At 44.4% G+C, this 27,303-nt stretch overlaps 2 protein-coding genes across 8 annotated transcripts in view; both read right to left on the bottom strand.

The window, feature by feature from the left end:
• The window catches only part of eps15l1a (epidermal growth factor receptor pathway substrate 15-like 1a), a 46,539-nt gene extending 33,685 nt beyond the window's left edge, over nucleotides 1-12,854 (bottom strand). For 4 of the 6 annotated variants that reach the window (XM_024423219.2, XM_024423220.2, XM_024423222.2 and 1 more), the window contains exons 1-10: nucleotides 12,800-12,854; nucleotides 11,702-11,743; nucleotides 11,431-11,520; nucleotides 10,827-10,874; nucleotides 10,609-10,704; nucleotides 10,285-10,350; nucleotides 9,913-10,098; nucleotides 9,455-9,700; nucleotides 9,148-9,305; nucleotides 8,882-9,059 (exon numbers count right to left, since the gene is read on the bottom strand). In XM_024423219.2, coding sequence (XP_024278987.1) covers nucleotides 8,882-9,059; nucleotides 9,148-9,305; nucleotides 9,455-9,700; nucleotides 9,913-10,098; nucleotides 10,285-10,350; nucleotides 10,609-10,704; nucleotides 10,827-10,874; nucleotides 11,431-11,520; nucleotides 11,702-11,743; nucleotides 12,800-12,826 — 1,137 coding nt within the window. In that variant the 5' untranslated portion in view covers nucleotides 12,827-12,854. The remainder of the gene's footprint in view (nucleotides 1-8,881; nucleotides 9,060-9,147; nucleotides 9,306-9,454; nucleotides 9,701-9,912; nucleotides 10,099-10,284; nucleotides 10,351-10,608; nucleotides 10,705-10,826; nucleotides 10,875-11,430; nucleotides 11,521-11,701; nucleotides 11,744-12,799) is intronic. The other 2 variants (XM_042323051.1, XM_024423221.2) reach the window with 2 other exon arrangements.
• A 6,697-nt stretch (nucleotides 12,855-19,551) lies between these two features.
• On the bottom strand, nucleotides 19,552-27,114 carry LOC112252189 (UV excision repair protein RAD23 homolog B). 2 transcript variants are annotated; one of them, XM_024423215.2, is made up of 10 exons: nucleotides 26,761-27,114; nucleotides 25,222-25,303; nucleotides 22,327-22,406; nucleotides 21,674-22,038; nucleotides 21,510-21,556; nucleotides 21,281-21,408; nucleotides 20,835-20,976; nucleotides 20,449-20,666; nucleotides 20,090-20,236; nucleotides 19,552-19,965 (listed from the first exon to the last, which is right to left on the bottom strand). In XM_024423215.2, exons 1-10 carry the CDS (start codon nucleotides 26,827-26,829, stop codon nucleotides 19,852-19,854), a joined length of 1,392 nt encoding a protein of 463 aa, XP_024278983.1. In that variant the 5' UTR covers nucleotides 26,830-27,114; the 3' UTR covers nucleotides 19,552-19,851. The 2 variants fall into 2 exon arrangements, with proteins under 2 accessions (XP_024278983.1, XP_024278985.1); XM_024423217.2 differs by lacking the exon at nucleotides 25,222-25,303.
• Nucleotides 27,115-27,303: the final 189 nt, after the last annotated feature.

Here is a 27,303-nt window from a genome sequence, read left to right as displayed (position 1 = left end):
TGGTTAAAGTTGCATAGGCTTAAGTTTTTGAAGTCCTGTTTAAAAACAAATCTGAGCGGTAGATCTCAGCTTGCATTTTGCCTCAGAAAGTGACACCGGTGTAGAGCGTTCGATTTGCCTACTGGGGAACACACAGCTCAGCTAAAACCATTGACAACTGCGTGCCGATTTCAAGGGATTGTTAAATAAATGTTAACTATTTGGTTGTAATATCATCACCTCTTGAAGAGCATAGTCAGACCTACGAATTTCAGATTATTCTATGCAAAACAATTGCGCACATTTATCTCTATCATCAGAGTTATACAGAAAGTACCTGCCTGCTTATCATAATCAGTAAACATCAATGATCATGTCATTTCAGATACATAGAGTAGCTTCACGATATCTCTCAATATTTGCCACCATTAACTGGATAGTTGAGAAATATAAACTAAACCTACTTCTGACAGACATGATATAGACTACATACAGTGGGGTAAAAAAGTATTTAGTCAGCCACCAATTGTGCAAGTTCTCCCACTTAAAAAGATGAGAGAGGCCTGTAAGTTTCATCATAGGTACACTTCATCTATGACAGACAAAATGAGGAAAGAAAATCCAGAAAATCACATTGTAGGATTTTTAATTAATTTATTTGCAAATTATGGTGGAAAATAAGTATTTGGTCAACAACAAAAGTTTATCTCAATACTTTGTTATATACCCTTTGTTGGCAATGACAGAGGTCAAACGTTTTCTGTAAGTCTTCACAAGGTTTTCACACACTGCTGCTGGTATTTTGGCCCATTGGCAAACTTCCCGACGGGCCTGGACATGTACTGGCTTAAGCAGGGGGACACGTCTGGCACTGCAGGATTTGAGTCCCTGGCGGCGTAGTGTTACTGATGGTAGGCTTTGTTACTTTGGTCCCAGATCTCTGCAGGTCATTCACTAGGTCCCCCCGTGTGGTTCTGGGATTTTTGCTCACCGTTCTTGTGATCATTTTGACCCCACGGGGTGAGATCTTGCGGGGAGCCCCAGATCGAGGGAGATTATCAGTGGTCTTGTCACGACTTCCGCCGAAGTTGGCTTCCCTGCCTGTACGGGCGGTGCTCGGCGGTCGTCGTCACCGTCCTACTAGCCACTACCGATCCCTTTTTAGTTTGTCTGTTGGTTTTGTCTTATTAGTTTCACCTGTGTGTATTTTAGTTTAATTAGCGTCCTTATACAGTGCCTTGCGAAAGTATTCGGCCCCCTTGAACTTTGCGACCTTTTGCCACATTTCAGGCTTCAAACATAAAGATATAAAACTGTATTTTTTTGTGAAGAATCAACAACAAGTGGGACACAATCATGAAGTGGAACGACATTTATTGGATATTTCAAACTTTTTTAACAAATCAAAAACTGAAAAATTGGGCGTGCAAAATTGTTCAGCCCCCTTAAGTTAATACTTTGTAGCGCCACCTTTTGCTGTGATTACAGCTGTAAGTCGCTTGGGGTATGTCGCTATCAGTTTTGCACATCGAGAGACTGAAATTTTTTCCCATTCCTCCATGCAAAACAGCTCGAGCTCAGTGAGGTTGGATGGAGAGCATTTGTGAACAGCAGTTTTCAGTTCTTTCCACAGATTCTCGATTGGATTCAGGTCTGGACTTTGACTTGGCCATTCTAACACCTGGATATGTTTATTTTTGAACCATTCCATTGTAGATTTTGCTTTATGTTTTGGATCATTGTCTTGTTGGAAGACAAATCTCCATCCCAGTCTCAGGTCTTTTGCAGACTCCATCAGGTTTTCTTCCAGAATGATCCTGTATTTGGCTCCATCCATCTTCCCATCAATTTTAACCATCTTCCCTGTCCCTGCTGAAGAAAAGCAGGCCCAAACCATGATGCTGCCACCACCATGTTTGACAGGGGGATGGTGTGTTCAGGGTGATGAGCTGTGTTGCTTTTACGCCAAACATAATGTTTTGCATTGTTGCCAAAAAGTTCAATTTTGGTTTCATCTGACCAGAGCACCTTCTTCCACATGTTTGGTGTGTCTCCCAGGTGGCTTGTGGCAAACTTTAAACGACACTTTTTATGGATATCTTTAAGAAATGGCTTTCTTCTTGCCACTCTTCCATAAAGGCCAGATTTGTGCAATATACGACTGATTGTTGTCCTATGGACAGAGTCTCCCACCTCAGCTGTAGATCTCTGCAGTTCATCCAGAGTGATCATGGGCCTCTTGGCTGCATCTCGGATCAGTCTTCTCCTTGTATGAGCTGAAAGTTTAGAGGGACGGCCAGGTCTTGGTAGATTTGCAGTGGTCTGATACTCCTTCCATTTCAATATTATCGCTTGCACAGTGCTCCTTGGGATGTTTAAAGCTTGGGAAATCTTTTTGTATCCAAATCCGGGTTTAAACTTCTTCACAACAGTATCTCGGACCTGCCTGGTGTGTTCCTTGTTCTTCATGATGCTCTCTGCGCTTTTAACGGACCTCTGAGACTATCACAGTGCAGGTGCATTTATACGGAGACTTGATTACACACAGGTGGATTGTATTTATCATCATTAGTCATTTAGGTCAACATTGGATCATTCAGAGATCCTCACTGAACTTCTGGAGAGAGTTTGCTGCACTGAAAGTAAAGGGGCTGAATAATTTTGCACACTCAATTTTTCAGTTTTTGATTTGTTAAAAAAGTTTGAAATATCCAATAAATGTCGTTCCACTTCATGATTGTGTCCCACTTGTTGTTGATTCTTCACAAAAAAATACAGTTTTATATCTTTATGTTTGAAGCCTGAAATGTGGCAAAAGGTCGCAAAGTTCAAGGGGGCTGAATACTTTCGCAAGGCACTGTATATAGTAGGTTGTCCCGCCCTTGTTTTGTGCGGGATTGTTTTTGTTACTCTGTTGTATGGTGGTTTTCGTGTGGTTATTCTCTGGACTATTTTGGTCCTGTGTTTGGGCTGGTCAATTGTATGCGCCCTGTGTGTTGGCGTGACCGTTTTTGTGCGCCGGAGAATAAATTGACAATCTACTGAACCCTGCTCTCTGCGCCTGATTCCACCCACCACTCCTAGTAATTCGTGACAGAATCCCGCACCTGAACAATGGAATCAGAAGGAGCAGCCGCGTCTCCTCTCCCATCGATGGAGGAGAGGGTCCTCCATCACACCAGCGTGCTTCACAGGATTGGTTCGGCCATGGACCAAATGATGGAGAGGATGGATCGATGGGAGAGGAGTGGCCTTCCCACCTCATCTCCAGCACCCCCTCCTTCAGCACCTCCTGTTCCTGCAACCACATCTGGCTCCGGGGCTCTTCGGCTGACGCTCCCACGGGAGTATGACGGAACGGCGGCTGGGTGCCAGGGTTTCCTTCTCCAACTGGAACTATACCTGGCTACCGTGCGTCCTGCTCCCTCCGGAGAGGAGAGCGTGAGCGCCCTCGTCTCCTGCTTGACTGGGCGAGCCCTCGAGTGGGCCAACGCAGTGTGGAATGGTCCGGACTCAGCGAGGGATAATTACCCAGAGTTCACCCGCCAATTCCGAGCTGTGTTTGACCATCCACCAGAGGGTCGGGCGGTGGGTGAACGGCTGTTCCACCTGCGTCAGGAGACGAGGAGCATACAGGACTTTGCTCTGGAGTTCAGGACCTTGGCCGCAGGAGCAGGGTGGAACGACAGGGCCTTGATAGATAATTTCCGATGCAGTCTCAGGGAGGACGTCCGCAGGGAGCTGGCATGTCGGGACACCACCTTCACCCTGGATGAACTCATTGACTTGGCTATCCGTCTCGACAACCTGCTGGCTGCCCGCGGGCGTTCGGATCAGGTCCTGTCGTATCCACTTCCCAGCCCTCCTGCCCCTATCCCTATGGAATTAGGAGGGGCGGCTTCGAGGGGGACCGGAGGAGGAGTGTCCTCCTGCACCAGTTGTGGTCGCCGAGGGCACACGGCCGACTGGTGCTGGAAGAACTCGTCTGGGAGTCGGGAGGGCAGGCGGAGCACTACTCGATCACCCCAGGTGAGTAAGCACCAGACTCACCCAGAGCTTCCTGTCGGTCATATGTATGTGTTGACTTCTTTCCCTTGTTTTTTTCCCTCTCTACAGCATAATGCGCTAGTTGATTCAGGCGCAGCTGGGAATTTCATGGATCGTGGGCTTGCGTTAAGGCTAGGGATTCCCCTGGTGTCGTTAGACCTACCTTTCCTCGTGCACTCCTTAGATAGCCGACCATTAGGGTCAGGAGTAGTTAGGGAGGCTACGGTGCCGCTGGACATGGTAACGCAGGGGGATCATAAAGAACAGATTAGTCTGTTCCTTATAGATTCACCTGCGTTTCCAGTGGTGTTGGGAATTCCCTGGCTAGCTCAACACAACCCGGTGATTTCCTGGCGACAGGGGGCTCTTAAGGGGTGGTCAGAGGAGTGTTCAGGTAGGTGTGTAGGAGTTGCCGTTGGTGCGACTACGGTGGAGAGTCCAGACCAGGTTTCCACCGTGCGCATTCCCTCTGAATATGCCAATTTGGCTATCGCCTTCAGTAAAAAGAGGGCGACCCAATTACCACCCCATCGTCGAGAGGACTGCGCGATAAACCTTCTGGAGAACGCTGCACTTCCTAGGAGTCACGTGTATACATTGTCCCAGGAGGAGACGGTAGCGATGGAAACATATGTTGCTGAATCGCTGGGACAGGGGTACATTCGGCCCTCCGCATCACCCGTCTCCTCGAGCTTCTTTTTTGTGAAGAAGAAAGATGGAGGTCTGCGTCCGTGCATTGATTATAGAGGTCTAAGTTCCATCACAGTGGGGTTTAGTTACCCACTACCTCTCATCACTACGGCGGTGGAATCATTTCACGGGGTGCGCTTCTTCACAAAACTGGCCATGAGTAGCGAGTATAATCTGGTGCGTATTCGGGGAGGAGATGAGTGGAAAACCGCATTTAGTACTACATCTGGTCATTATGAGTACCGCGTCATGCCTTATGGGTTGAAGAATGCTCCAGCCGTCTTCCAATCCTTCGTAGATGAGATTCTCCGAGACCTGCTTGGGCAGGGAGTGGTAGTGTACATCGATGACATATTGATCTATTCTGCCACACGCGCGGCGCATGTGTCGCTGGTGCGTAAGGTACTTGGGCGACTGCTGGAGCATGACCTTTATTGCAAGGAGGAGAAATGTGAGTTTTTCAAACAGTCCGATTCCTTCCTGGGGTATCGTATTTCCACCTCCGGGGTGGTGATGGAGGATGACCGCGTTACAGCCGTGCGTAATTGGCCGACTCCGACCACGGTGAAAGAAGTGCAGAGGTTTTTAGGGTTTGCCAATTACTACCTGAGGTTTATCCGGGGTTTTGGTCAGGTGGCTGCTCCCATCACCTCACTGCTGAAGGGAGGACCGGTGCGCTTGCGTTGGTCAGCAGAGGCGGGCAGAGCTTTCAGTCGTTTGAAAGAGCTGTTCACCAATGCGCCCGTGTTGGCGCATCCGGACCCCTCTTTAGCGTTCATAGTGGAGGTGGATGCGTCCGAGGCGGGGGTCGGGGCCGTGCTGTCCCAGCGCTCGGGCGTGCCACCCAAGCTCCGCCCGTGAGCTTTCTTTTCGAGCAAGCTCAGTCCAGCGGAGCGAAACTATGACGTGGGGGACCGGGAGTTGTTAGCTGTAGTCAAGGCTCTGAAGGTGTGGAGACATTGGCTTGAGGGGGCGAAACACCCTTTTCTCATCTGGACTGACCATCGTAATCTCGAGTATACCCGGGCAGCGAGGAGACTAAATCCACGTCAGGCTAGATGGGCCATGTTTTTACCAGGTTTCGGTTTACCATCTCATACCGGCCAGGCTCCCAAAACACCAAAGCCGACGCGCTGTCCCGCCTCTATGATACCGAGGAGCGGTCCGTTGAGCCAACTCCCATCATTCCACCGTCATGTCTCGTGGCACCGGTGGTATGGGAGGTGGACGCTGAGATAGAGGAGGCCTCATTGTTAGAGCCGGCCCCCCCTAACTGTCCAGTGGGGACTCAGTACGTGCCGAGGGGGGTCCGGGATAAGCTGATCCGGTGGTCTCCCCTCCTCGGGTCATCCTGGCATCGAGAGGACAGTGCGGAGTCTTAGAGGGAGATACTGGTGGCCCACGCTGGCTAAAGACGTGAGATTTTATGTCTCCTCCTGCTCAGTGTGTGCTCAGAGCAAGGCTCCTCGGCACCTGCCTAGAGGGAAGTTACAACCCCTCCCCGTTCCACAACGGCCGTGGACACACTTATCGGTGGACTTTCTTACTGACCTTCCCCTGTCCCAGGGAAGTACTACGATCCTGGTCGTTGTGGATCGGTTTTCTAAGTCCTGTGGTCTCATCCCGTTGCCCGGTCTCCCTACGGCCCTGCAGACTGCGGAGGCCTTGTTTACCCATGTCTTCCTGCACTATGGGGTGCCTGAGGACATTGTTTCTGATCTGGGTCCCCAATTCACGTCCTGAGTGTGGAGGGCGTTTATGGAGAGACTGGGGGTCTCGGTCAGCTTAACCTCAGGTTTTCACCCCGAGAGTAATGGACAGGTGGAGCGTGTAAACCAGGATGTGGGCAGGTTTCTGCGGTCCTATTGCTGGGACCGGCCTGGTGAGTGGGCAAGGTATGTTCCTTGGGCTGAACTCGCTCAGAACTCCCTACGCCACTCCTCAACTAACTTGTCCTCTTTTGAGTTTGTGTTAGGTTACCAGCCGGTCCTGGCCCCATGGCATCAGAGCCAGACCGAGGCTCCTGCGGTGGAGGAATGGGTACAGCGCTCCAAGGACACCTGGAAAGCCGTTCAGGATTCACTAAGGTTAGCGGGAGAATGGCAGAAGAGGAGCGCTGACCAGCACCGCAGTGAGGCCCCCATGTTTGCACCGGGGGACAGGGTCTGGCTCTCGACCCGAAACCTGCCCCTTCGCCTGCCCTGTCGGAAACTGGGGCCGCAGTGTGTGGGGCCGTTCAAAGTCCTGAGGAGAATAAACGAGGTGTGTTACAGGTTACAACTTCCTAGGTATTACCGTATTAACCCCTCGTTTCATGTGTCTCTCCTCAGGCCGGTGGTGGCTGGTCCCCTGCAAGAAGGTGAGGTGCCTGAGGTCCCTCCACCCCCTCTGGACATCGAGGGGTCCCCGGCGTACACGGTTCGGGGCATTCTGGATTCGAGACGCCGGGTGGGGGGCCTACAGTACCTCGTGGACTGGGAGGGGTACGGTCCGGAGGAGAGATGCTGGGTTCCGGTGGGGGACATTTTGGACCCTTCTCTCCTGAGAGATTTCCACCGCCTCCACCCGGATCGCCCGGCACCTCGTCCTCCGGGTCGTCCTCGAGGCCGGGGGCCGCGCGTCAGGGGGGGTACTGTCACGACTTCCAACGAAGTTGGTTCCCCTGCCTGTTCGGGTGGTGCTCGGCGGTCGTCGTCACCGTCCTACTAGCCACTACCGATCCCTTTTTCATTTGTCTGTCGGTTTTGTCTTATTAGTTTCACATGTGTGTATTTTAGTTTAATTAGCGTCCTTATATATAGTAGGTTGTCCCGCCCTTGTTTTGTGCGGGATTGTTTTTGTTAGTCTGTTGTATGGTGGTTTTCGTGTGGTTATTCTCCGGACTATTTTGGTCCTGTGTTTGGGCTGGTCAATTGTATGCGCCCTGTGTGTTGGCGTGACCGTTTTTGTGCGCCGGAGAATAAATTGACAATCTACTGAACCCTGCTCTCTGCGCCTGATTCCACCCACCACTCCTAGTAAATCGTGACAGGTCTTGTATGTCTTCCATTTCCTAATAATTGCTCCCACAGTTGATTTCTTCAAACCAAGCTGCTTACCTATTGCAGATTCAGTCTTCCCAGCCTGGTGCAGGGTTAGGGTTAGGGTTAGGGTTAACCCTAACCCTCTACAATTTTGTTTCTGGTGTCCTTTGACAGCTCTTTGGTCTTGGCCATAGTGGAGTTTGGAGTGTGACAGGTGTCTTTTATAATGATAACAAGTTCAAACAGGTGCCATTAATACAGGTAACGAGTGGAGGACAGAGGAGCCTCTTAAAGAAGAAGTTACAGGTCTGTGAGAGCCAGAAATCTTGCTTTTTTGTAGGTGACCAAATACTTATTTTCCACCATAATTTGCTAATTAATTAATTAAAAATCCTACAATGTGATTTTCTTTTCTCATTTTGTCTGTCATAGTTGAAGTGTACCTATGATGAAAATTACAGGCCTCTCTCATCTTTTTAAGTGGGAGAACTTGCACAATTGGTGGCTGACTAAATACTTTTTTGCCCCACTGTAGATTGATGGACAAGTCAAATTGGCTAGCTAGCTAATAACAGATCACGTCAATATGGCTAGTTAACAAGCTAACTTTCAGGGGATAAACTAGATGGCTATATCAAAACATTGTTTGATTTGCTTGCCATTTATAGTGGTGATGACAGGAGTCCGACTGACAGCTTTACCAGGACGAGGACTTGTCGATGTCAAGCTCTTTTCAAAAGTCTAATGTCTGATGAAGCAAGCTAAATTATGTTGTTTGCTTAGCTAGCCACATGCCAAATGGATAGGTCCCTTTACATATCTGAAATGTCATGATCATTGATGTTTACTGATCATGATAAGAAGGCAGATACTTTCTGTAAACTCTGATGACAGAGATAAATGTGCGCAATTGCTTTGCATGGAATAATCTGAAACTTGTAGTTCTGACTATGCTCAATAGGTGATTTATTTAAACCAAATAGTTATAACGAAAGCGGTACATAGTTATCAATGCTTTTAGCGAAGCTGGGGGTCTCCTTGCCCCCCAACAGCCAAATCTAATGTATTGTGACGCTTTATTGAAAACAACCTATAGAAAGAGTGTGTATGTGTGTGTGTGTGTGTGGTGCATGAATGCGTACATGGGAGGGAGTGGTACACACTGGAACGGGAGTGCCCCTCTCTGAAGGAGGGATCATGTCAGGGGTCAGGGCCTGAGGAGGGTCCATGCCTTTGCTGACTTTCTGCTGGATGAAGTGCATGGCCAGAGCAAACTGCTCCCGCGTCAGCTTCCCCATCTGCCTGGTGTCTGCCAGGGCCCTGGACACACAATAATAACAACATGAGTAATACAGTCAACTTCAGTCCGGTAATCAGGTGGCATCAGCCATCAGTCAGTCTCTCCTACCATATATGTGCCAGTAGATTCTGAGGCAGCCCTGAGTGCATGAAGATGTCCTTGACTTCCATTCCGCTGACAAAACCATCCAGATCCAAGTCTGTCTTCAGGAAGATTTCATCAAAGCGTCCTCTGTCTGTCACCGGGACCACCCAGTTCACTGAGTGCTGACATGGAGAAGAGATTACAAGCATTATCACACACATCTCACATGTTAAATGTTTGTGTGTGTGTGTGTGTGTGTGTGTGTGTGTGTGTGTGTGTGTGTGTGTGTGTGTGTGTGTGTGTGTGTGTGTGTGTGTGTGTGTGTGTTTACCTGCGCAGATTTGAGTGTGTGTTTGGGGGAAAGGCTCCCGGCACTGTTGAGGGAGTTCATGCTGCCGTGGGAAGGGGTGGAGCGCAGGCTGTCCTTGGGGGGCGGGGGGCTGGCGGGCAGCACAGGCACGGTGCCAGGGAGTGAGCCAACCAGAGACTTCTTCCTCTTGTTAGGAGGGATGAGAGAGGAGGGGAGAACAGAGGGGACCGGCTCCTTCTCCAGGGCCCGATAGACCAGGTGCATGGCCTGGACAACAGAGGGGAAAGAACAAAGATGACTGAAGTTATTACTAGTCATTACAAATGCTATTACAAGTAAGCCTTATTACCAATGTTATTAGACAGTTATTATGTTTTACTATTGTGTCAGTTATAATCTTATACACATGTGAAGGTGAGCTGTGAAATATTTGTTTATTCAGATCTAGTCATTCCACAATTTACTGGAGTACACCTTACCACAGCAAACTCATCTCGATCCAGATGTCCATCTTTATCAATGTCACTAAGATCCCAAACCTTTCCTAACACGTCCAGAGGTAGTTTTGAGTTGATTAGAACTGGTTTTACTTTGTCACCAGAGAGCAGTCCACTGACTGGTGCAAGACTTTCAAATATCCCATCGAATTTACTCTTTTCTTCGGGCTGGAATAAAAAATGAACAAAAATAACAATGAGCGATTGATAAACAAAGGTAAACTCATTGTTGATGATTCTCTGAATTCTGTTCAGTGTTTTGGATGATACAATTTAAAAAAGTCTAAGATACAAAACTAAAATATGTCTGTATCAACCAAGCATATGGTCCTGGGGTGTTTCAACATGACTCACCCTCACAGCCCAGTGGGGTTCACTAGAGACCGATGATGTGCTGAGCGATGGGCTGCTAGTGTCCTTCTATAACAAAACAATATAAAAAATAACTTCACCTCCTTGCTTACTTTACAATCTCCCAACCAAACATATAAACATATAAACATATAGAGTTTGAGAAAATAAACGCATCATAAAACTATCATGAAACATGTGTGTAGTTAGGAATGTACTAGTTAGGACTGTAATCGTTAGAATTGTACTAGGTAGGATTGTACTAGTTAGGATTGTACTAGGTAGGATTGTACTTGTTAGGATTGTACTAGTTAGGATTATACTCACAAATTTTGGGGGAGGGATAGTGAGGTTCAGACTAGTGAGGCTGACGTCTTGTCCGCTCTGTGCACAGGCCACCAACCGCAGAGCTACATAGAACCCCTATCCGACAAGACAGGACAACATAATTGTTTATGGGAACCATACAAATACCAGCTCAATTGCCCTCAAGGGCTACAGAATCAAAGGCATCACACAAAGAGAGGAAATTATTAGTTCTCTACCTGTTTGTCCAAGAACCCTTTCCCATCTGGGTCTGCCAAATCCCAGATCTGAGGGGAGACAAACACAAACAAGATGATCAACTAAGGAAACATCAATTAAAGCATCAATGTGCAACAATCATTATGGAATGTGTACAAAGTAAAGTAAATAACAATCAATGTGCATAACAGTCCCAGATAACCAGCTGAATGTGATGGTGAGATAGAATAGGCTAAGACTCAAAGCAGAGTATGACATAAACAGACCAAGGTAACAAGTAAAACAAAAGATGGGTACAAACGGTACACCAAATATAGCTGAAACAAGTACGCACCCTAAAGGTTCTGATAAATAGAAAGGAACGAAATTGATCCAATCAGACCAGGCAATGACATAAGATGTGGTCATCTTTTCCAGTTATATTCCTCTGGGAGTACTGAAGCATGCCTGTGTGGAGGTGCTCGTATTAATCCTTAATGCAGAGACACTCTAATAAACATCTTCCTGCTGGTTGCTTTCAGAACAGTTTATCCGTCTACAGTGTCCGAGACTGTTCCCTTGAGTCTGCCACTCTGCCCAAGGTTTCAGAGGCCGGCAGTGCTACACAGTACCAGTGCTACCCACCTTTCCCAAGGTGACATCAGGAAGGCCAGATTTCTTCAGGAACAACGCAGCTTCCGTGGGCCCTACTCTCCCCGTGTTTCCTGGGTCCACCTTGCAACAAGCACACAGCAAACCAAATTATTAAATGTTTCTATCCACACCTTCACTCTATACTGTTGATTGTGTTTAGCGTTGTCTTAATGCATCCATTGAACAATAAAGACATTTAATGATCCCCAATCTATGTAGATAATATGACTATGTGATAACCAAACTTAAAAATGTATTTTACCTGTCTATAAAAGTTCTCGTACACAGGGTTCCCACTTGACAGCTGATTGGGGAAAGGTTTTTCAGATTACTATTTCAAATAGCTGCTGGAAACCATTGTCTTACGTCAAATAGTGTGACACACCCCACCAAACTACTACTGACATCTGGACCCATCCTTTAAAAAGGCACTTAAGGGTCTATCACAAACAATAGCCAGAGAGGGATTTCCTGTCCCATGACATCAAATATGAATGTCCTCTAATAGGCCATAGCCAAGTTGTTGAGTACCTTTTGTGAGCTCTTTAAACTTAAAGCGTTGTGTGAATTATAAGATGGCAAAAGGTGTTATAAATCCATGTTCTGCAATAACACTAAAAGCCTATCTTTGTTATGTTTTAATGGAATAACTAGAAGCATCATGTAGCCTAGCTAATGTGATTGACACAAAACTGGTCCTCTCAGCATCGACATAAGCGCACAAGCTGGTCAGTCATCATTCATCACATCTAGTAGGTAGCTGCAGGCATTACGGTATCACTACTCACTTCATAGCTATCACAGTGTAGCAGTGTATTAATATGTATATGTTATTACAGTAACTGTTCGTGTTATTACAATGTTATAATAGTCCAATTGTGTAGCTTGCTAGCTAGTATTGTTTAGCTGGCAAGCTATCTAAGCTTACCTAGCTAACTATATATAGCTAGCCTTCTAGCTCGCTATAGCTAACTAACGTTGAAATATGTTGGTATGTTTTGGTTGCATACCTCCTGCTCTTCTGTCTTGTATCTACATCTAAATATTTATGAAACATATCTCAAAATATCTTTCCTCAAATGAGCATTAACGTTAGCTAGCTTGTTCATTTTTCAAGAAAGCTAACGGTAGCTAGCCCACTAGCCAGGCTAGCTAACTAGCTTTCTAACGGTACTCTCTTCAAGCTTACTGTCAAGGCCTTGTCCCATCCAGCTAGCAAGCTAAATACCTTCGGTATTTGTCTTCTTTCTTATACAAATTGGATAAAGAGCACACCACTAAAAACGGCAGGTCATCAGCATGCACAACAGCTAGACTGAAAGTCCACTGCATAATATTGAATACATTGCAGTAACATTACCTGGGTGAGAGATGTGAGTGCTGCCATCTTCCCTGTTGCTGCGGGAACGCACACACCCTCCAGTTCGTAGACAACACCACCTCCTAGTGGACAAGCTTGTGCATGGCACTTATGATTGAAATTATAGTCTTTCAAACGTGTGTAAATTGTCACATTGTTTCAAGCAGTAATGTAAAGTACTTAAGTATAAAAAATGTCAAGTACCACTTAAGTAGTTTTTAGGGTATCTGTACTTTAGTTTACAATTTTTTGTATTTTTGACAACTTTTACATTTACTTCACTACATTCCTAAAGAAAATGTTTTACTTTTACATTTATTTTCCCTGACAGCCAAAAGTACTCTTCACATTTTGAATGCTTAGCAGGACAGGAAAAGTGTCTAATTTACGCACTTATCAAGAGAACATCGCTGGTCATCCTTACTACCTCTGATCTTACACTCTCACTAAACACACATGCTTTGATTGTAAATTGTTGGAGTGTGCCCTGGCTTTCCGTACAATAAAAAAACAAGAAAGTGTTGCTGTCTGGTTTGCCCTCAAATAAGGAATTTGAAACTATTTATCCTTTTACTTTTTTAGCAATTATATTATATACTTTTGATACTTAGTATTCAGACCCGTTGACTTTTTCCACGTTGTTCCGTTACAACCTAATACTAAAAAATCTAGCATCAATCTACATAATGACAAAGCAAAAACTGATTTTCAGACATTTTTTGCAAATGTATAAAACATTTAAAACTGAAATATTCCGACCATTTACTCAATACTTTGTTGAAGCACCTTTGGCAGCGATTACAGCCTCAAGTATTCTTGGGTTTGGGGCAGCAGTGTAGCCTAGTGGTTAGAGTGTTGGACTAGTAACCAAAGGTTGCAAGTTCAAATCCACAAGCTGACAAGGTACAAATCTGTTGTTCTGCCCCTGAACAAGGTAGTTAACCCACTGTTCCTAGGCTGTCATTGAAAATAAGAATTTGTTCTTAACTGACTTGCCTAGTTAAATTAAGGTTTTTAAAAAAAAGTCTTCTTTGGTTTGACGCTACAAGCTTGGCACACCTGTATTTGGGGAGTTTCTCCCAAACTCAGCAGATCCTCTCAAGCTCTGTCAGGTTGGATGGGGAGCGTCGCTTCACAGCTATTTTCAGATCTCTCCTAAGATGTTCAATCAGGTTTAAGTCCGGGCTCTGGCTGGGCCACTCAAGGACATTCAGAGACTTGTCGCGAAGCCACTACTGCATTGTCTTGGCTGTATGTTTTTGGTCGTTGTCCTGTTAGAAGGTGATCCAGTCTGAGGTCCTGAGCTCTCTGGAGCAGGTTTTCATCAAGGATCTCTCTGTACTTTGCTCTGTTCATCTTTCCCTCAAGCCTGACTAGTCTCCCAGTCCCTGCCGCTGAAAAACATTGCCACTGCATGATGCTGCCACAACCATGCTTCACTGTAGGGATGGTCCCAGGTTTCCTCCAGATGTGACACTTGGCATTCAGGCCAAAGAGTTCAATTTTGTTTTCATCAGACTAGAGAAACTTATTTCACATGGTCTGAGAGTCCACATGGTCTGAGAGTCCTTAACTCCAAACAGGATGTCATGTGCCTTTTACTGAGGAGTGGCTTCTGTCTGGCCACTCTACCATAAAGGCCTGATTGGTGGAGTGCTGAAGAGATGGTTGTCCTTCTGGAAGGTTCTCCCATCTCAACAGAGGAACTCTGGAGCTCTGTCAGAGTGACCATTGGGTTCTTGGTCACCTCCCTGACCAAGGCCCTTCTCCCCCGATTGCTCAGTTTGGCAGGGAGGCTAGCTCTAGGAAGAGTCTTGGTGGTTCCAAACTTCTTCCATTTAAGAATGATGGAGGCCACTGTGTTCTTGGGGACCTTCAATGCTGCAGAAATTGTTTGATATCCTTCCCCAGATCTGTGCCTCGACACAATCCTGTCTCAGAGCTCTACGGATAATTCCTTTGACTTCATGGCTTGGTTTTTGCTCTGACATGCACTGTCAATATGTCAAATGAATTGAATTTGATGGACTCCAATCAAGTTGTAGAAACATCTCAAAGATGATCAATTGAAACAGGATACACCTGAGCTCAATTCCGAGTCTCATAGAAAAGGGTCTGGATAGTTATGTAAATAAGGTATAAAAAAAAAAATCTGTTTTCACTTTGTCGTTATAGGGTATTGTGTGCAAATTGATGAGGAAATGTAATTTAAAATTAGAATAAGGCTGTAACTTAACAAAATGTGGAAAAAGGGAAGGGGTCTGAATACTTTCCAAATGCACTGTAAGTAAACTCAGCAACAATAAAAAAACATCCTCTCGCTGTCCACTGTGTTTATTTTCAGCAAACTTAACATGTGAAAATATTTGTATGTACATAACAAGATTCAACAAATGAGACATAAACTGAACAAGTTCCACAGACGTGATTAACATAAATGGAATAATTTGTCCCTGAACAAAGGGGGGTCAAAATCAAAAGTAACAGTCTGGTGCATTAAGTACTGCAGTGCATCTTCTCCTCGTGGACTGCACCAGATTAGCCAGTTCTTGCTGTGAGATGTTACCCCAATCATCCACCAAGGCACCTGCAAGTTCCCGGACATTTCTGGGGGGAATGACCGTAGCCCTCACCCTCCGATCCAACAGGTCCCAGACGTGCTCAATGGGATTGAGATTCAGGCTCTTCGCTGGCGATGGCAGAACACTTGACATTCCTGTCTTGCAGGAAATCATGCACGGAATGAGCAGTATGGCTGGTGGCATTGTCATACTGGAGGGTCATGTCAGGATGAGCCTGCAGGAAGAGTATCACATGAGTGAGGAGGATGTCTTCCATGTAACGCATAGTGTTGAGATTGCCTGCAATGACAACAAGCTCAGTCCGATGATTCTGTGACACACCGCCCCAGGTCATGACGGACCCTCCACCTCCAAATCGATCCGTCTCCAGAGTACAGGCCTCGTTGTAACACTCATTCCTTTGACGATAAACGTGAATCTGACCATCACCCCTGGTGAGACAAAACCTCAAACAATTTTTGCCAGTCCTGTCTGGTCCAGCGATGGTGGGTTTGTGCCCATAGGCGACGTTGTTGCCGGTGATGCCGATGACATTCAATTTATTTCCCTGGCCACATCTGCAGTCCTCATGCCTCCTTGCAGCATGCCTAAGGCACGTTCATGCAGATGAGCAGGGACCCTGGTCACCTTTCTTTTGGTGTTTTTCAGAGTCAGTAGAAAGGCCTCTTTAGTGTCCTAAGTTTTCATAACTGTTGTCACGAGTCCGACCGAGGGTGTTTCCTTTTCCCGGGCGGGTGGCGCTCGGCGGTCGTCGTCACCGGCCTATTAGCTGTGTTTGGAACGTTACTTTTTGTGAGCACCCTGTGGTGTGTTAAGCGCTATTAAAAAGACGCACAGCATTGAAATTCTGTTTCCTGCATTTGACTCCACACCCACGACACCCGGAGCATTACAACTGTGACCTTAATTGCCTACCATCTGTAAGCTGTTAGTGTCTTAATGACTTTTCCACAGGTGCATATTCATTAATTGTTAATGGTTCTTTGAACAAGCATGGTAAACAGTGTTTAAACCCTTTACAATGAAGATCTGTGAAGTAATTATCTTTGAAAGACAGGGTCCTGAAAAAGGGACGTTTCTTTCTTTTTTTTGCTGAGTTTATGTTTAAAATCAAATACTTTTAGACTTTTACTCAAGTAATATTTTACTGGGTGACTTTCACTTTTAGTTTAGTCATTTTCTATTAAAGTATCTTTACTTTTACTCAAGAATGACAATTGGGTACTTTTTCCACCATTGGATTCAAGATGCATAGTCTTGTGTAATCATAACCAATGACACAATTTTAAAGCTTTGAAAACCTATTTATTGTACATAACGCTGAAACAATAACCTTAAAAAACATTCAGCAAACCTTCAAGTGGTGCATTTAAGGCTAAATCCCTATGCTTTATTGTAGTTTCAAATAAGAAAAAACAAAAAGTTAAACAACAAAACAAGATGATAAAAATCAATATCATCACTCCTGTGGTTCCACAGCATGCCATAGCTCAGCTTAAGCCTCTGTTATAAAACTCATGCAATCAACCAACCAACCTACATCGCTCAGATCAACAGTCTTCACAATAAAGTGGCTTATTTGGCAAAAGCTGAAATCAACTCCATGTACATTATGATACAGAAAGTCAGCTGGGTCAATCTTTCTCGTCTACACACAAGAGAAAAGAAAAAGCAGAGGCCTGTGTTGCGTGTTGTTCACACAAAACTGGGTGGTTTCTAGCACTTCCAGAACTTCACTGCACTTTTTAACACCCTTTATAGGATGGCTGTTTGATTATGATAGTCAATATAAATCCTATGGCACTCATCTATGAATAATTAAAAGACACATTTTGACTAACCATGGACCTATAAAAAAAATCTGTACACAATTTTGCACAAACAAACAATTAATCTTCAACAAAATGAGACTAACCTCAAGGCATGGTAGAGTGGATAAAAAAAACGTACAGCATGATTTATTTTGGCATGATACATTAAGGATCAGGGGCAATCAAAACACACAAGGAAGTGTTCAGGGAGAACAGAATCAGGTGTGCATAACATGCTTATGAAATAATAACAAAGGGACATGGCTCAAATGACATTCAACTCAAACTAAAAATCTGATCAAAATATAGATGAAAACTCTCTTGGTAAATAGTGTGGTCTACAGCTTATCATTAGAACTAGCTTTCAAGTGTTGAGCAAGTATTTGTAAAAAACAACTATGTTGCTCAAACTTCATTTAGTGCAGTCATATGGTACCTTACAGTGAAACTACACTGGGACACATCTGGAACCAAATCCAGGATTACTCATCATGTCTCATCCTACAGTGAAACTACACTGGGACACATCTGGAACCACTGCTGCTACTCTCTGTTTACCATATATGCATAGTCACTAAAACGTTTCTAAAACATTTTAGAAATCTGACTTGCTGGCTAGATGAACAAGGTGTTTCTCTTTCATTTGAGCTATTGGACTTGTTAATGTGTGGAGGTTAAATATTTCTAAGAATATTTTTGCGTTCCATGCGCCACGTTCCAGCTGAACGTGGGAGGGGTCGTTCCCAAAAGGGAACCCCACCCGTCAACAGGTTTTAACTATACATTCATGTACATACTACCTCAATTAGCCCGACTAACCGGTGCCCCCGCACATTGGCTACCGGGACTATCTGTATTGTGTCCCGCCACCCGCCAACCCCTCTTTTTCGCTACTGCTACTCTCTGTTCATCATACTTGCATAGTCACTTTAACCATACCTACATGTACATACTACCTCAATTCATCTGACTAACCGGTGCCTGTATATAGCCTCACTACTGTTATAGCCTTACTACTGTTATTATTCACTGTCTTTCATTGTTGTTTTTTATTTCCTTACTTATCTATTGTTAACCTAATACCTATTTTCTACACTGTTGGTTAGGGCCTGTAACTAAGCATTTCACTGTAAGGTTGTATTCGGCACATGTGACAAATAAACTTTGAATTTATTTGATCTGAAATCCAGGATTACTCATCATGTCTCATCTTACAGTGAAACTACACTGGGACACATCTGGAACCAAATCTAGGATTTCTCATTATGTCTCATCTTACAGTGTTATCACATTTCAATATGATGACACTTATCAATAACATAACTTCCTTATCTTTTACACAAATGATTATACATAAACAATAGAAACATTAATTCTGTAAAAGTGAAATAAAGTGCCAAAGTAACTTTCCAACATTGATATGACATTTAATTTACAAAATATCTGAGTTACCTTTATATGAAAAAACAAACAATAAACAGGTTACTTGGACATTTTGCTGGTTTTGTCACTTTATCACGGGAAACTCAAGTATATTCTCCCAAGAGATGAGGCCCACATAGCAAACACAAACCAAAGTATGTTTGGGGTTTCCTTTAAGAGAGGTTGAAAAGCAATATATGGTGAGGCAAACATCCACTGTAACTCTATGGATGGACACGGCACAAGCAGCAGTGATAACAGCCAGTGATAGCAGCAGTAATTGCAGCAGTGATAGCAGCAGTGATAGCAGCAGTAATAGCAGCAGTGATAGCAGCAGTGATAGCAGCAGTGATAGCAGCAGTGATAGCAGCAGTAATAGCAGCAGTGACAGGAGCAGTAATAGCAGTAGTGATAGCAGCAGTAATAGCAGCAGTGATAGCCGCATTAATAGCAGCAGTAATAGCAGCAGTAATAGCAGCAGTGATAGCAGCAGTAATAGCAGTAGTAATAGCAGCAGTGATAGCAGCAGTGATAGCAGTAGTAATACAGCAGTGATAGCAGCAGTAATAGCAGTAGTAATACAGCAGTGATAGCAGCAGTAATAGCAGTAGTAATAGCAGCAGTGATAGCAGCAGTGATAGCAGCAGTAATAGCAGTAGTAATACAGCAGTGATAGCAGCAGTAATAGCAGTAGTAATACAGCAGTGATAACAGCCGTAATAGCAGCAGTGACAGCAGCAGTAATAGCAGCAGTAATAGGAGCTGTAATAGCAGCAGTAATAGCAGCAGTTATAGCAGTAGTAATACAGCAGTGATAGCAGTAGTAATAGCAGCAGTAATAGCAGCAGTAATAGCAGCAATGGTCGCAGTGATAGCATCAGTAATAGCAGCAGTAATAGCAGCAATAATTGCAGTGATAGCAGCAGTAATAGCAGCAGTGATAGCAGCAGTGATAGCAGCAGTAATAGCAGCAGTGATAGCAGCAGTAATAGCAGCAGTGATAGCAGCAGTGATAGCAGCAGTAATAGCAGCAGTGAGCAAGAGAGACCACTGAGAGCTAACATACTCAGAGAGAATGGAGAAGGCATAGCTTACAGTAACTAAACATCACGTCTTTGTCCAATGACAAGTCACTTCTGGTAACCTTTTCCACTCCTTCCTTCCAAATCACATTTTGTAGCACTATCACTCGTTCTCTAGCCCTCCATTCTTCCCCTTCATGCTGACGCATGCACATTCACTCGTCATCAAATGTTTGTTGGAGCAGGAAATTAGCAGCTAAATTCTCGTTCTTCTCACATGCGAAATATGCTTGAATGACAAGTCCCTCTGGAAATCCCAAGGCTTTTAACTGTAATGAAAACACATAGGCAATTGTCAGCTCAGAAACACATAACCAATGACACAGCGAGCTTCGCATTGAGAAAGTGATATAAATGAGTTCAATCTCAATTATTAAACATAAATAATCATACCCTCTCGATGGCCTCCTTCTCTTGTGGGGTGACCTGGATGTAGTTAGTCTGTGGCGCCCCCTGGGACTGAACTCCCTCCTCTACCATCTCTCCTCCTTGGGGCTCGTTCAGCATCTGCACAAACCGCTCCTGGTGCTGGGTAATTTGCTGCAAAGAAAGAACATCATCATATAAACCCTTACGAATACAAATAATGATTTCCTTTTTAGTAGGTTAAGCCAACACAGAATCTAAAGGGCAGAATATTTACAACCTCCCATAAAACCAGATTGGGTCTGGAAAGCCAAGCCGATGAGCATGGCTACGTGGATGGAGAGAGACTGCATGCAGTCACTGGGATGTCCAGTCTCCCCACTGACCTGCAGCAGCTGGGGGTTGTCTCTGCCTAGCTGCTGGAGCAGGGCAGGAAGAAGAGCTGGGTTCTGCTGGATGACCTGTCTCATCTGCTGGAACTGTGGCTGGTTCCTCAAAAACTCCAGGGGGTTCTCACCCCCAGTACTTCCACCAGTACCACCAGTAAGCCCACCAGTCAGCCCACCAGACGAGGGGGGCTGCTGGGTTGAAGACACTGCGCCTGCTGCAAAACAAGAATTAATGGACAGAGAGTTCAAAGACCTCTATGAAACACAGTACTGAGCTGACAATGTGCGTCCAGAGAAATGATTGGTTGGTATGAGAGACACATGGGCCTTTTAAAAGAACAAGAGTAGAGTGGGTGGGTGGGTGGGTGGGTGGGTGGTCTCACTCGTGGCTGCTGGTGGGGGCTGGGCTCTATCTGTGGCTGGAGCAGGGGCTGGGGCAGGAGCTGGGGCAGTGGGGTTGAGGTTGGCCAGAGCTGTGTGTAGGAACGCCTCCGGTGGCAGAAGGTCAGCCTCGGCTGGAATCCCCTGGATGAAGTAGAGATAAGAATTTATGATGCCTCGGGACAATTAAATAATAATGAAGTGCATTTATATTGCTCTCTCCTAAGTTCTCAAAGCGCTTTGCATTGTAAGGGAGACAGATGGATAAACACACAATGAACTGTATACAGCTTTGAGACTGAAAATCATTTTTTATTCTGTGTGCATACAGAATATGCACACTGTCAGTTTGTGGAAAGAGTGTGGTGGAGCATAGGAATTAGCTCCACTGCTCCCAGGTCATAATACACTCATCTACCATTAAATCACTGATAGGATGGAAACTCACCATTAGCAGGTACTCCACGGCTCTGTCTGGGTTGTTGTAACTGGCTCGCAGCGCTGCAATAACCTGCTCCCTTTCATATCCCATAGACATGATTTCAGACACTAGATTCTCATATGCCTGTCCTGTCACTGTCTCATGAAGAGAGGGGGAAAAGATACAGGGTCATAAATCAATGGGAAGATGAAGCATGATATTTTGATGTGAAAGATTAGACTAGTCTCTTGATTACCCAGTATTGACGCTGCTTCTTCCAGGAGACTTAAGTCATCAACAAGGCTGTGAGAGAATTTTTTGTTGTTGATCAAAACAGACACATTTATGAACTAAAAACATGTTTGCCATACACATCTTTAAACAATCTAAGATATAAAATATTTTATCAGAAGTCAATACCTGGAGGAGGAGAGGGCTGGTGGTGTAGCAAAGGGCTGTTCAGGCTGCTCCCCCCCAGGCTTGACCTCTGAGAGGGAGGATGCTGCTGCAGCTAGGGATGCACTCGTCCCCAGGGCTGCAGGGGGAATAGAAACAGGGGCTGGTGCAGGGGGTGTGAAGAACTCCACTGCTTGTGTGAGGCTTGAGGCAGGGGCAGGTGTGGATGTAGGGGACAGGGTGGAGATCTCCATGGGGGCAGGGGATGAGGTAGGTCGGGCAATGTCAGAGAGGGACAGCCCAGAAACAGCAGGAGGTGCAGGGGCAGGAGCAGGGGTAGAGGCTGGGGCTGCCAGAGGAGAAATCTGTGGAGTAGCTGGAGGTTTGGGCTGTAGGGAGACAACAAACAAGACTGCCCAGAGATGACCACTGTGACTACAGACAACTACCTCATCTTTAGACATCAATGAATAATATATTTCTACAAATACAAATGACTAACTCCTGCTTCCACTGTCATTAATGCTGTAATGACAGTATTATAAGCACATAAATGATCTTGTACGTCCTTTGTTAAAGTTTACTATCAATTAATCAATAAAATAAGGAACTCGTATAATATCCTCACATATGAATGGCTACCAAAAAAATCCATTAAAACAGTGTTGAAATCTTACCTTTGTAACCATTACCACCAGAAAGTTGTTCTCATCAATTCTGTAGTCTTTTAGAGGTATGTCATCATTCAAGATTTTGCCTACCAAAACACAACAAGAAGAACCTGCTCAATGACACTGAACAAAAATATAAAATGCAACATGCATGCAAAGATTACTGGGTTACAGTTCATATAAGGAAATAAATCATCTTAAATGAATTCATTAGGCCCTAATCTATTGATTTCACATGACTGGGAATACAGATATGCATCTGTTGGTCACAGATACCTTAAAAAAAGGTAGTGGGTGTGGATCAGAAAACCAGTCAGTATCTGGTGTGACCACCATTTGCCTAATGCCGCGCGACATACAGTGGGGCAAAAAAGTATTTAGCCAGCCAGCAATTGTGCAAGTTCTCCCACTTAAAAAGATGAGAGAGGCCTGTAATTTTCATCATAGGTACACTTCAACTATGACAGAAAAAATGAGAAAAGAAATCCAGAAAATCACATTGTAGGATTTTTAATTAATTTATTTGCAAATTATGGTGGAAAATAAGTATTTGGTCAATAACAAAAGTTTATCTCAATACTTTGTTATATACCCTTTGTTGGCAATGACAGAGGTCAAACGTTTTCTGTAAGTCTTCACAAGGTTTTCACACACTGTTGCTGGTATTTTGGCCCTTTCCTCCATGCATATCTCCTCTAGAGCAGTGATGTTTTGGGGCTGTTGCTGGGCAACACAGACTTTCAACTCCCTCCAAAGATTTTCTATGGGGTTGAGATCTGGAGACTGGCTAGGCTACTCCAGGACCTTGAAATGCTTCTTACGAAGCCACTCCTTCGTTGCCCGGGCGGTGTGTTTGGGATCATTGTCATGCTGAAAGACCCAGCCACGTTTCATCTTCAATGCCCTTGCTGATGGTAGGCTTTGTTACTTTGGTCCCAGCTCTCTGCAGGTCATTCACTAGGTCCCCCCGTGTGGTTCTGGGATTTTTGCTCACCGTTCTTGTGATCATTTTGACCCCACGGGGTGAGATCTTGCGTGGAGCCCCAGATCGAGGGAGATTATCAGTGGTCTTTTATGTCTTCCATTTCCTAATAATTGCTCCCACAGTTGATTTCTTCAAACCAAGCTGCTTACCTATTGCAGATTCAGTCTTCCCAGCCTGGTGCAGGTCTACAATTTTGTTTCTGGTGTCCTTTGACAGCTCTTTGGTCTTGGTCATAGTGGAGTTTGGAGTGTGACTGTTTGAGATTGTGGACAGGTGTCTTTTATACTGATAACAAGTTCAAACAGGTGCCATTAATACAGGTAACGAGTGGAGGACAGAGGAGCCTCTTAAAGAAGAAGTTACAGATCTGTGAGAGCCAGAAATCTTGCTTGTATGTAGGTGACCAAATACTTATTTTCCACCATAATTTGCAAATAAATTCATTAAAAATCCTACAATGTGATTTTCTGGATTTTTTTTTTTTTTCTTTTCTCATTTTGTCTGTCATAGTTGAAGTGTACCTATGATGAAAATTACAGGCCTCTCTCATCTTTTTAAGTGGGAGAACTTGCACAATTGGTGGTTGACTAAATACTTTTTTCCCCCACTGTATCTCCTTTGCATAGAGTCATCAGGCTGTTGATTGTGGCCTTTGAATGTTGTCCCACTCCTCTTCAATGGCTGTGTGAATTTACTGGAAATTGGCGGGTACTGGAACATGCTGTCATACACGTCGATCCAGAGCATCCCAAACGTGCTCAATGGGTGACATGTCTGGTGAGTATGCAGGCCGTGGAAGAACTGTGACATTTTCAGCTTCCAGGAATTGTGTACAGATCCTTGTGACATGGGGCCCTGCATTATCATGCTGAAACATGAGGTGATGGCGGTGGATGAATGGCACGACCATGGGCCTTAGGATCTCATCACGGTATCTCTGTGTATTCAAATTGCCAAATTGCCAAAAATGCAATTGTGTTCATTGTCCGTAGCTTATGCCTGCCCATACCATAACCCCACCACCACCATGGGGCTCTCTGTTCAGCAAACCGCTCGCCTACACAACATCGTCTGTACACGCTGTCTGCCATCTACCCGGTACAGTTGAAACTGAGATTCATCCATGAAGAGCACACTTCTCCAGCGTGCCAGTGGCCATTGAAGGTGAGCATTTCCCCACTAAAGTATGTTATGACGCCGAACTGCAGTCAGGTCAAGACCCTGGTGAGGGTAACAAGCATGCAGATAAGCTTCTCTGAGACGGTTTTGATAGTTTGTGCAGAAATCTTTCGGTTGTGCAAACCCACAGATTCATCAGCTGTCTGGGAGGCTGGTCTCAGATGATCCCACAGGTGAAGAAACCAGATGTGGAGGTCCTGGGCTGGCATGGTTACACATGATCTGCGGTTGTGAGGCCGTTTGGACGTACTGACAAATTCTCTGAAACAATGGTTTATGGTAGAGAAATGAACATTCAATTCTCTAGCTACAGCTCTGGTGAACATTCATGCTGTCAGTATGCCAATTGCATGCGCCCCCTAAAACTTGAGACATCTGTGTCGTGTGAAAAAACTGCACATTTTAGAGTGGCCTTTTATTGTGTCCAACACAAAGTGCACCTGTGTAATGATTATGCTGTTTAATCATCTTCTTGAAATGCCACACCTGTCAGATGGATGGATTATCTTGGCAAAGGAGAAATGCTCACTAACAGGGATGTAAACAAATTTGAGAGAAATACTATTTTCGTGCATATGGAAATTTTGTGGGATCTTTTATTTAGACTCATGAAATATAGGACCAACACTTTATATGTTGCGTTTATATTTTTGTTCAGTCTAGATCTATAGGCTACAACATTCCAGATGTCTCCGATAGATATTCAAGATGCAGTTAGTGATTAACTGCTGTTTTACCTGCGTAGATTAACTTTTGCCCTGTGGCTGGATAGCCATCCTTCCCTTTTTCAGTCTCTATCTTCTCCTTCAGGGCTTTTACCTGCCAATAACATAATGACAAGCTGTTAAATAGGACTAGAGATAGAACACATTTAGTTTGATCTCTACGGGCAGGGCATTCTTCTGATTAGTTCTCTGAGGAGAGCACCTCTCCTGGACCTCCTGAACCTAATGAGGTGACACATTATACTGTATGTCTCAGCTCCGTCATAAAGCAGAATCTTTGAGGATTATGGGATTGGAAGTGGAAAGCTGTGAGCCTGTGATTCACATTCTGCCATTACTTCACCTTGTTGTGAGTGCTTCAAGGCAGTACACAGATATTTTTTATAGACAGATGCATTTCAATGGCTCTACATTCCCTTATGTGATACACCATACATGTATTTTTAAAGTTGACACACTATACACAAGTTAATGATAGTAATACATGTTCCAGTTTTAAAACTGAGCTGTAGAGTTGCTCACCAGACAGTGTTATTACCAGCAATGTAATATATCTCTCAGTCAATTAGCAATACAGGCCTAGGGAAAGAATTTGTAAAGCAGATGCCATAGCTTGTACACAGTCGTACTACTATTTACATTTCTCTAAAGGTTTAGTGTTACTCAATCTTGGTCCTGTGGAACCTCAGGGGATGCAGGCTTTTGTTCCATCCCAGTGCTACTGCTAATTACTAACACACCTGATTCAACAAATCAGGGTCTTGCTAATCAGATGTTTGTATCTAAACCATTTTCCCAGGTGAGTTGACTGAGAAAGCATTCTCATTGACAGCAGTACTATAGTAGAAAGCTGCTCTAAAGGTAGAACCCTAAAGGTCACTGCTATGTAAGGGGCTATGGTAGTTGCATTCTAAAGGGGAAACGTCACCTGTGAATTAAGCCAAGTATAGAGCAGATAAATATGCAAAGACGATGTGTTGACATTGGAAAGGTATTGAAAACAGCAAACAATCATAATATTGTGTAAGAAACCATTTTAAAATACATTTTAATAATCAAGAGCCCCCCAATGTATAGTCTACGTTATTTTAATAAAGACAATTGTTGTAGAATATCTCAAATGCATTAAATAAAGTATATTGTTATTAACCTTATCTTTGTATTGTTAATTGTACAGCCTCTCAAACTGTTTTTTCAATGGTACAGTGTATAAACAAATATAGCATAACAAATGTACATAACGCCCCCCTCCACCCGATTCCTATAGTCCAAAAAAAGGGGGTATACGAGATCCGCTCTATGGTATCGAGACCTGGGCTTGTCAAATCTTGCGTCATCATTCATGAGAATACAGCCAGGCAATCTCAGGCGCAACGAATATCGCCATTTGACAACAACACCTGTTACAATGTGACATGAAGAATGACAACATTATATAAAATAGCATCCCCCTCTCCAGATTAAATCGCATTGTCCAAGGCCCTGGTTGCTCCCAGCCCCTCGGCCTCAAGCATTTTTACTGGAGTCACTAACTTAACTTCCACTACTTACCGTTAGTTCTGGATCTATTTCTATTTTAAACGTTTGCTGCTGAAGAGTCTTCAACGTTATCGACAGCATCTTCAAGACGATTCCCGATAATTGCCAGACGCTAAAGGGCTCTACACCAGTTTCTGTAGGCTACTGTTGCTACAGTAGGACCTAGTTGTGTGACTCAGCTATCACTGTATTGGTTGTGTTGTAGTCAGACGCCATCTACTTGCTGCCTGAGACAAGACATACTGCTGGGGCTACGGCTATACCACGTGAATCTAAATGATTGTGCATATGATTTACCCAATATCAAATGCTGTTCTAGTCTCACCTCATACAACAAAATTACTTTGTAAATTATTTAGTGGGTTTACAACAAGCATTTAAAACATGACTGACGGAGACATTCGTTTACAAAATGATCAGTTACGGAATTGTACAATTATTAGAAAGCAAACAATTTCAGTGGTTTCTTTCTACTGGAAATGTTGTGTACTGTTACTGACAAACGTGCATGTATTGCTGTATCTGGGTATGGACTGTTCCAGAACATGGTTTAGA

The sequence above is a fragment of the Oncorhynchus tshawytscha genome, linkage group LG06 (genome assembly GCF_018296145.1).
Source record: "Oncorhynchus tshawytscha isolate Ot180627B linkage group LG06, Otsh_v2.0, whole genome shotgun sequence".
NCBI classification, from domain to species: Eukaryota; Metazoa; Chordata; class Actinopteri; order Salmoniformes; family Salmonidae; genus Oncorhynchus; species Oncorhynchus tshawytscha.
The sequence above is the reverse complement of the archived record's forward strand: the minus strand, read 5'-3'. Positions and strand labels throughout refer to the sequence as shown.

Excerpts from the sequence above, each read along its gene's own strand:
- LOC112252189 (XM_024423215.2), bottom strand. The coding sequence starts at position 26,829 with ATGCTGTCGATAACGTTGAAGACTCTTCAGCAGCAAACGTTTAAAATA. Across the intron at positions 20,667-20,834 it reads GCCCCCACCAGCAGCCACGA|CAGGCGCAGTGTCTTCAACC; the intron begins GTGAGACCACCC and ends CTTGTTTTGCAG. Across the intron at positions 19,966-20,089 it reads AGAAGGAGGCCATCGAGAGG|TTAAAAGCCTTGGGATTTCC; the intron begins GTATGATTATTT and ends TTTTCATTACAG.